The following is a 13971-nucleotide window of genomic DNA, read 5'->3' as shown; positions in this document are numbered from 1 at the left end:
GCTGGAAATCCGTCTGTTAGCAGGAGAGTTGTGCACATCAACATGGTGTATGGGACATCACCATGTGTGGCCTCCCTCAAACCACGTAATCTATTTGGTTTCTCAAGAGCCTCCACACTCCATAGAGCACAGTCTCCTTCCCAAAATAAGGTCAAGCATACACTAAAAAAGCTAAAAGGTTTATATTCTAATCATATTTCTGATTTTAATATAAACTAGCAAATCTCTGATTTTATGGAAACAAAATTTTCTCTTGAATTAATAAAGGAAATTTCTGCCAGAGCACGGAAATATTTGATCATAGCCACATTCTGGCCAAAGGACATTTCCTACTATCCTGTTGAATGTGGTTGTCTCGGCTTGGGACAAAATCGGAGGAAACATCCGAAATGAACGGGTCCTCTAATAGAAGGCAGGTTTCAGCAGCCCCTCCCCCACCATGTTCAGAAAGAAATTTCTTGGAGGAAAGTAGAAAAAAGCTGTTTATTTAACAAGCAGGGTGCACACAGGCATGAAATAGAATGAATAATGTTAAATAGTAAAACCTCTTGCTGCGGAGAAGACCTGGTAGATTCGGAGTCCCCTCTGTAGGTGTGGCTCTGCTCTCTCCGGAGCCGCGGTGTGGCATGGGCCCCTCCAGGCCATAGTGTCAGGCCTCCCAGTGATGTTCTGGTGTTGCTGAACAGTTCCAGGAGAAGAAGAAGAAGCTACAGTCCCAGGAAAAAGTTCTTGCCTCAGTTAGCAGGCTAGCTAAAGCACAGAGAAGTTTAACTCTCCGTCTCTCTCCTGAGAAAAGGAGCTGAGAGCTGGGGAAAAAGCAGGAAGGTGCTTCCTGAGCTCTGCAGCAGTGAGACCACAGCAAGGTCTATGAGTCCTTGAACACAAACTGCTCTGAAGAATTCACTCGGCTTTTCCCCCCCTTTTTTCTTTCAGACCCAGCTTAAAGACGCAGAAAGGCACAGGATTCATGTCTGGCATAGAGCAGGCAGTAGGGGATACAGTATCATAAAGTCACCCCAAGACAGTGGTGTAAAAGTTAATAAGTATCCTGGTTTTGAAAGGGAACATTTCTTGTTAACTGAACTTCGTTGGCAAAAAACTATTCAAGGCAGAAATTCTACATAGGAGAGAGTCAAAGCTCTGTGTTTCATTTAGAAGGAAAATTTTTTCAGTGGGAGCAACTGTTCCTTGTTTCCAAACAACCTGGGACAATGGAAAAAAAAGCCTCAGTACAGTTTGAGCCAAGAGTGCAGAACTTACTGTACAAAAAATGGGTCAAACAACACCTGTTCCAAGAATGAATCCATGGGTACCAAAACAATATCCCTTTGGTCTGGATGGGCTAGACTTAATGCCATATTACTGGAAAAAAGAGATGCAGCAATTAAAGAAAATGGGCCTCACTCCTGGCAGTCCAGTTGCTCCTCCTCCAGTCAGAGGAAAAGAGGCAGAGGCATTGAAAAAGAAATTTCTAGAAGACCAACAGCAACAGATAAAAGCCAGCAGCATTTACCAATCAAGAACCAGAGTGGATCTGGGTAGAGCTCTGTCACCAATTGCTACCATGTTCAAAAGGCCTTTGACACATTCTTCAACACCAGCACTGAGTTTGGCACTACCAGCAATGGTAAAGAAACCACATCCTCTGCCAGTACATCCTGTTGGAAAGTGAAAATGATGTCAGGTATATTAGGGCAAATACTCCTTGTTCTGACAGGATTACTGGCTGGGTTTTTCTTGTTGACAAAAATCTTGAAATATTAAGGAGACTGAATTGGTGGTGGACTTCTCTTAGTTTTCCAAAGAGTGAAGCACTGTGTGCTTTCTAAAGTACTGGGAATTTCCAAGTACCAGCATGGACTTGGACAGATCCTGCTCACGGACACACCCATGGTGTATCTTAGGTTTTTTATCATCTTCCTCTTAATCCTGTTTCTGCCACACAGCTTGCTGTTCTGACAGAAAACTGGTCTACTATTTTTTGAAAACTCCAATAATATTGGTCTCAGCCCTTTTCTCCTCCTTCTTTCTCAATGGCCCTCACAGCTAACTATCTCATCACTGGGATATTTGGACATTTGCTAACAGATAGCTTCCTTCTCTGCTACACAGTCTCTTGTTACCTTAACTTGGTTAGCCACAGCCTGCTGTTTTCTTGAAAGCTTTGGAATAAGAATAAACTTTGATAAATATACTTCATCACCTGCTCAAGAAATCAAATTCTTAGGTCTGAAGTGTACAAGGACTGACATGATTATACCTGATGAAAAATGGATTGAAAGTAAACAGGTTAATAAACAAATTGATTGTAACATTTTTTTTTATTTTAAAATCCTGCAGGTATTAATGGGCCAGGTAAAGTCTGGCTTTCCTTTTACTACTTATTCTAAACGTGTGACAATGGTTGTATGCTGCAATAATAAACAAAAAATTATATTCAATTTTCTGTCCATATAAAGCTTTATTGCATAAAATGTGTTGTCAAGGAGTTAAATGGAAATTGCAGTCCAAGGACAGTATTTCTGTTCCTAAGCTTGTGACAAATGCCACATTGAAAGTTGAAGTCATCTCCCATATCACTGGCAAATTGTCTTCCCATCATTTTGCAGGACGCAGACTAATACACATTCAGGAATTACTGATGGCATCAGTTGCAGTTTCTTTGATCAAACCGCTGTCTTTGATCCGTGACTCAACATTTGTCTGCCGAAAATATCTCAGATTTTTGCCATGGAGATTTGTTCAGTGAGCCAGACAAACCTTATCTCAGGTCAAAGTGTACTGGACTCCTTCAAAATTTAACCCAGCGGATGGCTCAGCATGAGGGAGACCATCTGATTGGACTGCACTTACTTGTCCCTGTCTGCACTCAGACAGCCCTTAAAACTGCCACAGAAACAGAAACTGCATGTGACTGAAGAGACCCAAAGACAATCTTGTACTAGTTTCCAAAAATAAACAGCAATCCAGACAGATAAACCAATTCAGTCCGGCTGATCACAGATGCCATGTTAATTAGGCCAGCCTGAGCATCCACAGATTTTTGTCCTTTCACTTTTGAGTATGTGTGGTACGTTCCTTTATCTGTTCTTCATACTAGGCCTCCATCCCAGGGCAGCAGCTTTTGAATTTATGGAATCTACTGAATATTAGGTTTTCTTTTCATAGTCAAACTGAGGGGTTTTCAAGCAGAGATTTTAAATTGTAACGTATCTAATTTAACTAACTTGATACTTGGGTTTTTCAACAACTTAAATAATAACAGAGGCAGGTCAGATGCATAAGCATCCTACAGCTGCAGGAATGGAGTACTGAGCAGCTGTGAGGCTGTAGTTTCATTATCAAAATGCTGAACCTTGGCATCCATTAAGTGCTGAACTTCCTTGCTAATTTGTGCCTGAAGTTTTTTCTTATGTTATATGTTTGTCTAGAACAAGGACCCAAAAATGGCTCGAGTTGCACTGGAATCTCTGTACAGACTACTGTGGGTTTACATGATCAGAATTAAATGTGAAAGCAACACAGCTACCCAAAGGTAAAATGCTTTATTTTTAATGAAAATCCTTCGTAGAGTGGATGTTGCCAATGAAGAGGTTTTATAGTTCTCCTGAATTCTTTCAAATTGAACCTGTTTCTGTTGTGAAATAAGAAACTCAACTGTGCACAACAAAATATTCCATTTTGTGGCACTATCAGTTATTCTGTCACCTATAAAAGTTACTGTATAAAGTGTTTCTGCTTTTGGAAAAATTAGAAGTCACTCTGTGTTCAGTGTAAGTTAAAAATACTTTTGTAGTGGCCATTGATTGGTTTCTTTTTACTTGTAATATAGTAATGAAATAAAATAATTACGTTGAATCCATAGCAAAGGGTCAGAACAAGATACCCCATTACATTTTCATTTCAAAGGAAATATTTTCTGGTCTTTCTAGATGGAGTGTGATGGTAAGTGAAGGTCTGCAAGGTCCAGAAGTGTCTAATGTTTCTTTTTCTTTTGCAGCCGACTTATTACTATTGTCACAACCCTTTTCCCAAAAGGGTCCCGGGGTGTTGTGCCAAGAGATATGCCTCTAAACATCTTCGTGAAGATAATACAGTTTATTGCACAGGTATGGGAGAGCCATGCTTATGTCTTTCCATGTAATGAATAACTTGTTTTCCCAATGACAAATTAACAAATAAGTGAACTTCTAATGACTGAATTTTTTGCAACCCTGTTGACGTTATCTTTCATCTAGGGAATGATGAAATTATAGACTGAACTGGGGCAAACTTCTTTTGAGCAACAGGTTTTGAGTAACCTCATTCCATTGAAAATTGATAAAAATAGGTTTAGTTCAACTCAAATGTAGTTTTTTTAATTTCCAACAAGACAGAAAATGAATTTGTTGACACACTCTGACTGTCAAAAAAGTTCAGAATAGTAAGCCATGTGTCATCCTGATACTGAATCATCCCTGCTGTATAGGACAATAAGTTGCACTGCTTTCAAATCAGTAAGTCAGATGTCAGCCAAGTTCAGCATGGAATTGACACATGTAGTTTTCGTCAGTTCAAATGGGAACTGCTAAAATAAACTAACCTGCAGTGCTGGAAGTTTCATTTCTTTTGTGACTTAAATTCAGAAAATTTTCCCATTGAGCAAAGCACTTAAGCACATACTTAAAGTCTCTGAATAGGAATGAATCAAACAGATGCTTAAAATCTTCCCTTAACTGTGCCATCTGTGAACAAGCTCTCTTTATGTAAAATACTGTGTTAGTACCATAATTACCACAGTTTAAATGAAATAATTAAAAGCTGTATTTCCAAAATGGATCATTTTCTATTTAAATGCTATACATTTTTGATTTTGTCAACATAAAGCAGTGTTAAAAGCTTAGATCTGGTAATATGTTCTACGTACTTCTGAAAATCCGTTTTTCCATATATTTAAATAAACCCTGATTAAACTGGTTTTCAGCATTCTGTAGCCTTAATGAAAATAAGTAGCAGAAGTGAGCAGCTTAATCATTTGCAGTATTTTTGCTATTTTAGGAACGTTTAGATTTTGCAATGAAAGAAATTATCTTTGACTTCCTTTGTGTTGGAAAACCAGCAAAAGCTTTCAGTCTCAACCCTGAGGTATGATGTACATCTGCTTTTTTTTTTTCAGTTAGTATGTAGTGTATTGTGCTACATTTACTTCCTGGTTACATTCTAAGCATGCTTTCACCTTTGTCCAGTTTTCAGGCCAAAGCTTGAATCTGATTTATTGGTAAAATACATCTGTGAACTTCTATCTCTAAAATGTCACATTGTTTATGTCTTTCTCATGTTTTCTCAGTGAAGAATATCAAATGTGAACTAGTGCAAATGTATAAAACAAAAAGAAAAGTATAAATAAAATTGCTGATCACAGTATGTCCTTATCACTCTGCTGTTGTTAAATGCAATGCCTTAAACTATTTTAATGTAACAACAATTTTTCTGTAACAATTTCAATGTTTTTCAAAACAGTCTTACTGAGAGTACATGATGCATGAAGGCTTGAAAAAGAAAACACTGTAATAAAGTTTTACTACTCTGACCGGCAAAGCTCCACTGGTGTCGCTGTCATGAGTCAGCTTTCTAGTGCTTTTCCTAGAGAAAATCAGAATCAGAAATTTGAAAAACTTTTTTAAAAAATCAAAATATAAATAACTACTAAAAGAATTTAAAAATCTCTTTGAAAGATGCATTTCCTTAAAATTTTGGAAACATTTTCATTTGAAAATTAAGAATAAACACAGAAAAAATATAAATAATTTGTGATCATCTCATAAAATATGTCTGTATTAATCTTGCAGAATTAAACCGTTGTATGTATTCACTAAGATGTTAAAACAGAGTGAATTGCCTTGCAAAAATTACATTTGATACAAAAAATGTGGAAAAGTAGATTAAACTTTCTACTGTCAAAGGCAGGAGAAATGAAAGGCAGGCTTTACTTTGAACACAGCTTTCATCTTTCTGTAGCAGAGTAAAAAAGAATGAAACAGAATTTTTGAGCAGGCAGTCCACACCATGCTCTAGGTCAGCCACCTGCAGCATTGACTGAGAAAGGTCCTACAGAGAGCATTGTGTATTAGACCAGCTGAGATGGGGTGGACATAGTCCTTAGCTTCTTGTTCAATCACCATCTGAAGTTTTACTGTTTCTCAGCAACGTTGTAAGTCTGAAAATAGACATTATAGTGCCACTTTTTTATGTACATAGACGTTAGCATTCTAAAAAAGAACCCCCATAATCTAGGTAAATGGGGAGACTGTCAGTAGAACAGCCTCTTAGTTTTTGGCACACATTCCAGAGAAATTGAAAACATTCTAGTCTTTCAATCACTGCAGTGCAAAGCTTGCAAGTTTTCCTCTGGTGCATTCCCAGAAGGCATTCAGGTCACTTAAATTCAACTTCCTAATATTTTCACATAGTAGTTTTGGCATTGAACATCATTCCAGACTTTTCTCTCGGTATGATCAACCTTGGGGCCTTTCAAAACAGTTATTCATCTTTTTTTCACGATGGATGTAGGTCATTTATGTTTAACTGAAGGTCCATTTAAGATGCATTACTAAACTACAGGCCATATCCAGGTGTTTTATCCTGAAGATAAAAAGGTAATGTGCTAATGCAAATTCTTAAAAATAAAATTGTGAGAACACTGCTCACAGTGGAGATGGGAATTCATTATTTATTTCATGGGCAGTTTTTGTGAAATATATCAGACTAGTTAATGTAGAGAAGATACAGAAAAAAATGCTGCCAAGTGCATTCTCAAAATTTCAAAGTGAATGAAGAATATGAGTAGAATATGATTATTTGATTATGATACTCATACATCTTCTAAACTTTACAGAGAATGAATATTGGCCTGAGAGCTTTCTTGGTAATTGCTGATAGCTTGCAGCAAAAAGATGGTGAACCTCCAATGCCAGTGACTGGAGCTGTCCTCCCCTCTGGAAACACTCTGAGAGTGAAGAAAACGTATTTGAGCAAAACTCTTACAGAAGAGGAAGCTAAAATGATTGGTAAGTAAGAGAATGGGCAATATAGAAACTTGGGTGAGAATGGAGGTGAAAATGTCTTCAGCACCTGAGAATAGTTTACTATTGTTAGGAATTTTATTGTATTGTAAGCATTTAATTTATCCCGCATTCTAATGAAATGTATGGTTTAGTTTGACAGATGCTGCTTTTCTTAGGTTATTCTGAAAAGTTCTCAGTTGTCCTCCACAAGTGGTAGCAACCCTGTATTCTGGGAGGGGTTAAAGACACAGCTAGCCTTTAGTCTTTCAGTGCTGATAGCTGTGTTTATTCATGGATATTCATCCTATTAAAAACAGTGCCTGTGCTCAAAAGACATGCCAGCTTTGATAACTATCAAAGATTCTCTGTGATAGCCTCATTTTAATTGCAATATATCAAACTTTCAAAATGGCAAAACTTTTGACTGTAAAAAAGTGTTGCACTGAAGTGCCTAAGTTAATAGCACTGCTGTCTGGGGCTTCAATGCAGAGCGAGAATCCCGTGCTGTAGAAGAGCCTCTCTATCATGCCTTGAGGGTGCCTGGTTTTGTTGGCAAAAAAAATAAAATTTGGCTGCTCACCTTCACACTTCATTAAGTCCCCAAAGTTATGTGAATGAAACAAGGTCTATGTCAGTGGCAAAGACCTTTGTTGTACTGTGCTAGATCACTGTAGTAATATGAAGAAAATAAACAATGTAAGACCCACTGCTCTTGAAGTATTTAAAGTATTTGAAGTATTTGAAGATAGTATTTGATAACGAATGCTTGCACTATTAAATTCTTGTATTAGCTATTTCATTGCTATTTGATGAGCCAGTATTCCAGTTTCTATGTATGATATGTAAGCATTCCTCTTGGAGCAGGCAAGATACTCTGATTTTGGATCAGGATGTCATTGCTACTGAAATACGCCATCTCATGAGGAAAACATTTTTCTTACTTTATGCAGCACAGCATGAGTAAGGAACTTTCTTTTTCAGAATATCTATCTATCTATAAATATCCCCAATTATACAAAAATGCACATTCTTGCAGGTATGTCATTATATTATTCTCAAGTAAGGAAGGCTGTGGACAACATACTCAGACACCTTGACAAGGAAGTGGGTCGGTGCATGATGTTAACCAACATACAGATGCTTAACAAAGAACCCGAAGACATGATTACGTGAGTGCTAAAGAGCAGTAATTCCTATGAAATATGGAGACGTAATTTTGGAGCTTTTTCTCTATTTCTGTCTATCATGAGTCATCAGAGAAACAGCACGAAACAGGAACATTTAGCTTAATTAGTGCATACTTTGAAAAACTGTTTATGACAAGTCAATTGTGCTTTGAATGTTGCAGTGTTTGGAACTGAAGATGTTCTTGATGTAGGTAAAATCATGTGTGAATCCTATGGATGTTTAGACAGTTGAAGTAGAATGCTAAAGTAGAAAACCTGGCAGCCTGTGCTCAGAACATTGTCTCAGGGTATTTTTGCATCACTGAACCTCAAAATTAATGCTACGAATTCTGTAAATATTATATGTAAATAATAATATTCCAAAATGCCCTTTGCTTTTCATGCCTATAATCAAAACCAAATCTTAATTAAAAACCCAAGTAATCTTGTGATAAGGCTTGGATTTAAGCTGTATCCCACTGGAACAGAATCAAACCAGTGTGCTTCAAGCTGTGTTGAACAGCAGCATTTTTCACTTTAATCCAAAATTATTAGTGAGGCAAGTTTCCTGGAGAGAGTTCTAGTGACGTGGACATCTAGCAGAGGTTAGAGACACAGAGAGATCATTTGACACATGCAGAGCACAGATTGTAGAGATCTGAACTGTAAGGAGACCTTGCATATATTTCCTGTTAGAGCAGTGGACATGGTAGTTATTCTAGACAGGAAACAACCCCTGGAAAAAAGTTCGAGATGTCATGAAAAGGACACCTGTCTCTTTGAGATTGTTTTTTGTTATTTACTGCCCAAAAAAAGTCAACTTGCTAAGAATACTGTGATAGACTAACTGCAATGACTGGCCAAATTCAACTGCCTTGTACAACTGATGCAATCTTTATGTTTTTGCCCTTATTTGTTGCAGTGCCTCAAGGTGAGACTGTAAGCTGTGTCGCCACCATTGTCTTTATTTATATTCGGAGCTAATATTACTATCCCATAATACTTCATATTTTTCTAGTAGTTCTACCCTGTTCAGTCCTCACACCCAGTTTTCATAACCATTTTGGGTATTCAAGCTGTTGTGGTAGGGAAAGTGAGTTTTCAAACTCACATTTTATTCCCGAAAGACAATTGCACAGTGAAACCTTGAGCACTTAGATAAGAAGTGTACATAATCTTAGCTATAAATATCCTTTGGATGGTTTCTCAGCATCACCAAAATGTTGTTTATTTTTAGAGTCAGTGAACAAATAGACTCAAAAGAGTTTTAAATTTCAGGAAGTCTTATTATTTGATAGTAACTTTTGTCAGAAACACGAAGATTGGGATATTTAGACATGTAAGTTACTACATTTTGTATTGCACTTTATATCTGGATGAGCTCTAATTTAATATATACACTTGAAAGGCAAGCCACATTTTAACACATTTTTACTTGTTCATTCAAGGGAAAAAAATATCTGGGATGCTTAATTATCAGTTGATTTAAATCATGTGAACTCACAAAAAGCATCAGTAGCTGTCACTATCAGGATTGAGAATGATCCTTTCAAAAACTGAATTGTGGATATGTGGAAAAGCCAACCTATTGTTTTTATGTAATTGCTTCCCATTTTATTCACAGAACTCTATGTTTCACTAGAGTTACATACTTAGTTTGAATTCTTATGGACTTTAATTGATAGATATCACACTACATTCTTTTACATTTTAAAGTTATTGCTTTTGTCATAGTTGCATGAAGTTTATGTGTAAACTGTATAAAATGTGGTATTTTTATTAACTAATAAAATAAGAATCAGAGGGAAGTAGCTAGGCAGGGAGCAGACATAACACTTTAAAGTATGCAGATTCTGGAATTTTCTTTGGCAGTGTTAGACTTGCTTCTAGACAGTATTTAATTACTGATCCTTTAAGCATTTATTGTTGAAGCAATAAATGCCAGTATGGAGGGTCCTACTAAAATCCTGAGTAAGAAGCATCCTTTGCATCATGCACTGGGATATGAATTTCAGTACTGGTTATAATTACTTTCCAACATTTAGTTAGAATAGGGCATCCATTTTTCTAACATACAAATCTGGCCTTGCAAGTGCTTCAAAGGCTCCCCTTGCCTCCCTCAAGTGCTGTGCCTGGTAGCTCAGATGGTAAGTTGGGAACTTGAGCCCAAGGTTTGGATCTTCTCCTGCTACTCTTCTGAGCAGCTGAGAAGCCACAGAACACCCACAGATTTTATATTTATAAATAATTACTCATTTGCCTTCAGAAGAGCTTCCTCTCAGACTATTATTTTACAAGTCTCCATTTGAAATGCACAAACTTTGCCCTCACTGGGGACTGAGAGTAAGGAAACTGCAAAGTTTTTTCATTTCAAGTCAGCAAGGAAGGCTTGGTTTGCCTGCACATAAAATTCCTAATTGCACTTTAATGTTTGCAACTATAAAAGTACAGGATTTGCACTAGTTATTAACCCAGCTAGTATTTGCTTTTGTGATAATAGTTGAAAGGGATTTGTTTATAACCAAATTCTCAGTGAGATGTTGTATTTTACTCCTTTTCCAGTCAGTTACTGACACCTTTCAAGTTCTGTGTGTTAGAATACAGATACAGTGAGACAGAGATAATTAATGATGAAAACAGTTTCCCCTAACTGTACCATTAAGACAGTTAATTAAAATAATGTCAACATTTTATTCATGTAATATATATCCAAGCTGATAAGTAGGATGTTAAGAGACAGTATGGTATTTGCTACAAAACTGTCTTTAATCTTTGAATTAAGTAAGTCTAATATCAGTTTATGCCTCTTCTGTAGCCTTTACTTCAGTGAATGATCGGTGTTAGTCCATAAATCTTCTTTCAAGCTGCATTGCATCCAGGCTTTCTCTGTGACTGAACACAGAAGTAAGATACCCAAATGCAGTGTCCTCTGTTGGGTGGAGGGACAGAACAGTGTAGTAACCAGGGCAATGGACCAGGGTGCAGGGAAACTAAGTTCATTTTTTGTTTTGTCACTCCATTTCAGTGTGGTGTTAAGTAGCTTCCAATGCTTCTTGGTGTCTCTTTTTCCCCCCTCATTCTTTTCTAGTTCTATCGGAAGCATATTAAAAGAGGGACAATCTTTTTCTTCATGTTTATAATATGGCTCCTGAATAGGACCTTATTTTTTTGATCCCTCCAAAGCATATTACAGGCTAATAATTAATAATACTGTGGGAAAGACTGCACAGTTTGAAATGCTGTTACGCTTTGGTAATTTCCTCTACACTCCATCATCAGATAATAGATCATTAAGATAAAAATGAGCAAATAAAAAAAAAATCCACACCTTGGGGTCTATCTGAAGGACTTATTTAATCTGCAGATTTACCAAAAATGTTGAAAACAAGACAGAAAACAACTGCATCTGTTTTGAAAATAATCAACAGCTGAAACTTTGATCTACTTGAGCTACTGATGGACTTCCAGCCTAGTGTTTGGTTCATGCTGAACTTTGTACTTAATGACTTTCCCAGGCTGTTAGGGAACAGTTGTGCCATTCCACAGATTAGAACACCCTCAGGGCTGCTGAAACATGTTCTAGCTGGTAAGAGTTGCCAAAATGCTGCTATCTCTGGCAGTGATCAACAGAAACTATCTGGCCATACCTCCCTCTAAATTATACACTTTTTTCAGTGTAAGAATGTGTCATGATGGGGGGGCAACTCTCTAGATCTTCAGTCGTGTTTTTTGAACTTGTTACACATCTGCTATTTGCTTGATACAACTGGTGAAATATAGCTGCACTATCATGGAGAACACCCCACCTTTCCTCATTGCCTTATCCAAAGCATCATATAAATGCCAATCTTGATGGAGGAATCCTCCTACATTATACCTCTATTTTTTATATATATCTGCCAGTTCCTCTCAGAAAGAAACAAAAGAGTCATTCACAATTTATTTTTCAAGTAAACAGATAAGATGCATGAAAAATGTCAAAATCAAAGCCATTCAATGGAAAAATGTATTCATGTTTCCTTCTTATTTTAGTATAGTGTCTAGCTGTCCATCCTGGTGATCTTAGTAGGCCTCTGGCACTTGATTATGTCCAGGCCTTTTCTGAAAAGCTGGAGGTGGGTCATTTAACACACAATTCCTTCTTAAGCTTAGTCAAAATTCTGTTTTAATTTTTCAGTGGGGAAAGAAAACCAAAAATTGATCTGTTCAGGACATGTGTTGCTGCTATTCCTCGATTGCTTCCTGATGGAATGTCAAAACTTGAGTTGATTGACTTGCTGGCAAGGTAAGCTGTTCAAGCATTGAATGACTGCTCCAGGGGAACAATGTGAAAAGCTGAGCCACAGAATATGTTACTGTTTCTTTTTATATATGCTTTAAAAAGGTAAATTGTTCTTAATGAATTAGACAGAGATGTCCTAGCATCTTTTTACAGTTTTTATGTTTTTATTATGGACTCATAATTTTATGAAAAAGTTGGTATGTCCTCCAGAACTCTTTCCCATCAGTATGTAGGTTATGTGATATTCACTATTCTTCATAAAAGTCACACCTTATTACTGTTTTCTAACCATCGCAGCATTCTGATTAACAGGAGAAAACATCTTACCTGTGTAGTGGAAAAACATGGAGATAGCTGTTTAGTTTTTATTTATGATTCCCACATGTCTCTGATAAAACAGAATGTGCTAGTTGTGTTATGTTACAAAAACATTATTATTATTATTATTATTATTATTATTATTATTATTATTATTATTATTATTATTATTATTATTATTATTATTATTGTAAGACATAAAATGATGAGTTTAAGAAATATTATATCCCTCCATTTAATTTGTCTGAATAGACTTCGCTGAACAAGGTAGTCTACAACATGACTGCTACACCGCTTAAGTTTCAGGATGCCAAATCAGTGACTTGTGGAAAATAATTATGATAAAAGGTACTGGTCAGTGCAGAAAACTCTGTTACATTTCAGTTCAAGTATCCAAGACCAAAGTTCCAGCTTACGTTCTTTATGTAAGTGGATTATGGTATTAAATTGTACCAAGAGGGCTTTGCAGAGTATTACTCTCAGGTAACTGTGGCAAAGCAAACTTGGCACCCTGTTCTTGCTTTTCAAACACCACAAGGAATGGCAGATGTGGGAGCCAGAAGGCTACATATAAAAACAGTTTTTTCTGCTCTACGAACAACTAACTCCCAGTGATGGGCTAAAAGAGTGAAACAATTGATTCTGGTAGTAGTGGAGTGCAGCCAGCCAAACAAGCCAAATCATCAGCCAACAGTAGGTGTGCTGCAGTGCATGGCCAGCTTGATTTCCTTGTGTGCACATTGTCTGCTATAAATCACTTGTAGGTTGTTTTAAATCATTACATTATCAATTATTTAGATACCATATTAAGCAGTTGTATCAGTTCTGCTTAAGGGAAATTTAAAAGGACATGTTTTCCTTTAATCCAGTATTTTAAGTAGAGTTCTATCCTTATTAATGGCCTTAACTGAGCTGGTAAAAAGTACATATCTATTCAGGTGACAGCTCTTCAATCACAGGATTGTCCAGGTCAGACTCTTAAGAAAATTTGGAGACCAGTGTGGGTTTCTTTATAAATTAATGCTACTCTTCTTAGGTCTCACAACTGTCTACTGACACCAGTATAACCACTGGTCTATCTTTATTCTGTCATCAAACTTAATTTAGAAAAGGTCAGCAGTGATTCTAAGTATTTCTTGAGTAATTGCTCTGCTGGGAAAAT

The 13971-nt window shown here is 36.8% G+C and overlaps 1 protein-coding gene across 8 annotated transcripts in view; it reads left to right on the top strand.

Annotated features, from left to right (window-relative positions):
• The window catches only part of FRY (FRY microtubule binding protein), a 227936-nt gene that overhangs the window by 129907 nt on the left and 84058 nt on the right, over positions 1 to 13971 (top strand). For all 8 annotated transcript variants that reach the window (XM_069012422.1, XM_069012413.1, XM_069012369.1 and 5 more), the window contains 6 exons: positions 3432 to 3535; positions 4001 to 4109; positions 5038 to 5124; positions 6875 to 7046; positions 8080 to 8212; positions 12387 to 12494. In XM_069012422.1, the coding sequence (XP_068868523.1) occupies positions 3432 to 3535; positions 4001 to 4109; positions 5038 to 5124; positions 6875 to 7046; positions 8080 to 8212; positions 12387 to 12494 (713 nt within the window). The remainder of the gene's footprint in view (positions 1 to 3431; positions 3536 to 4000; positions 4110 to 5037; positions 5125 to 6874; positions 7047 to 8079; positions 8213 to 12386; positions 12495 to 13971) is intronic.

The sequence above is a fragment of the Aphelocoma coerulescens genome, chromosome 1 (genome assembly GCF_041296385.1).
Source record: "Aphelocoma coerulescens isolate FSJ_1873_10779 chromosome 1, UR_Acoe_1.0, whole genome shotgun sequence".
NCBI classification, from domain to species: domain Eukaryota; kingdom Metazoa; phylum Chordata; class Aves; order Passeriformes; family Corvidae; genus Aphelocoma; species Aphelocoma coerulescens.
This window is presented reverse-complemented; position numbering and strand designations above follow the sequence as displayed.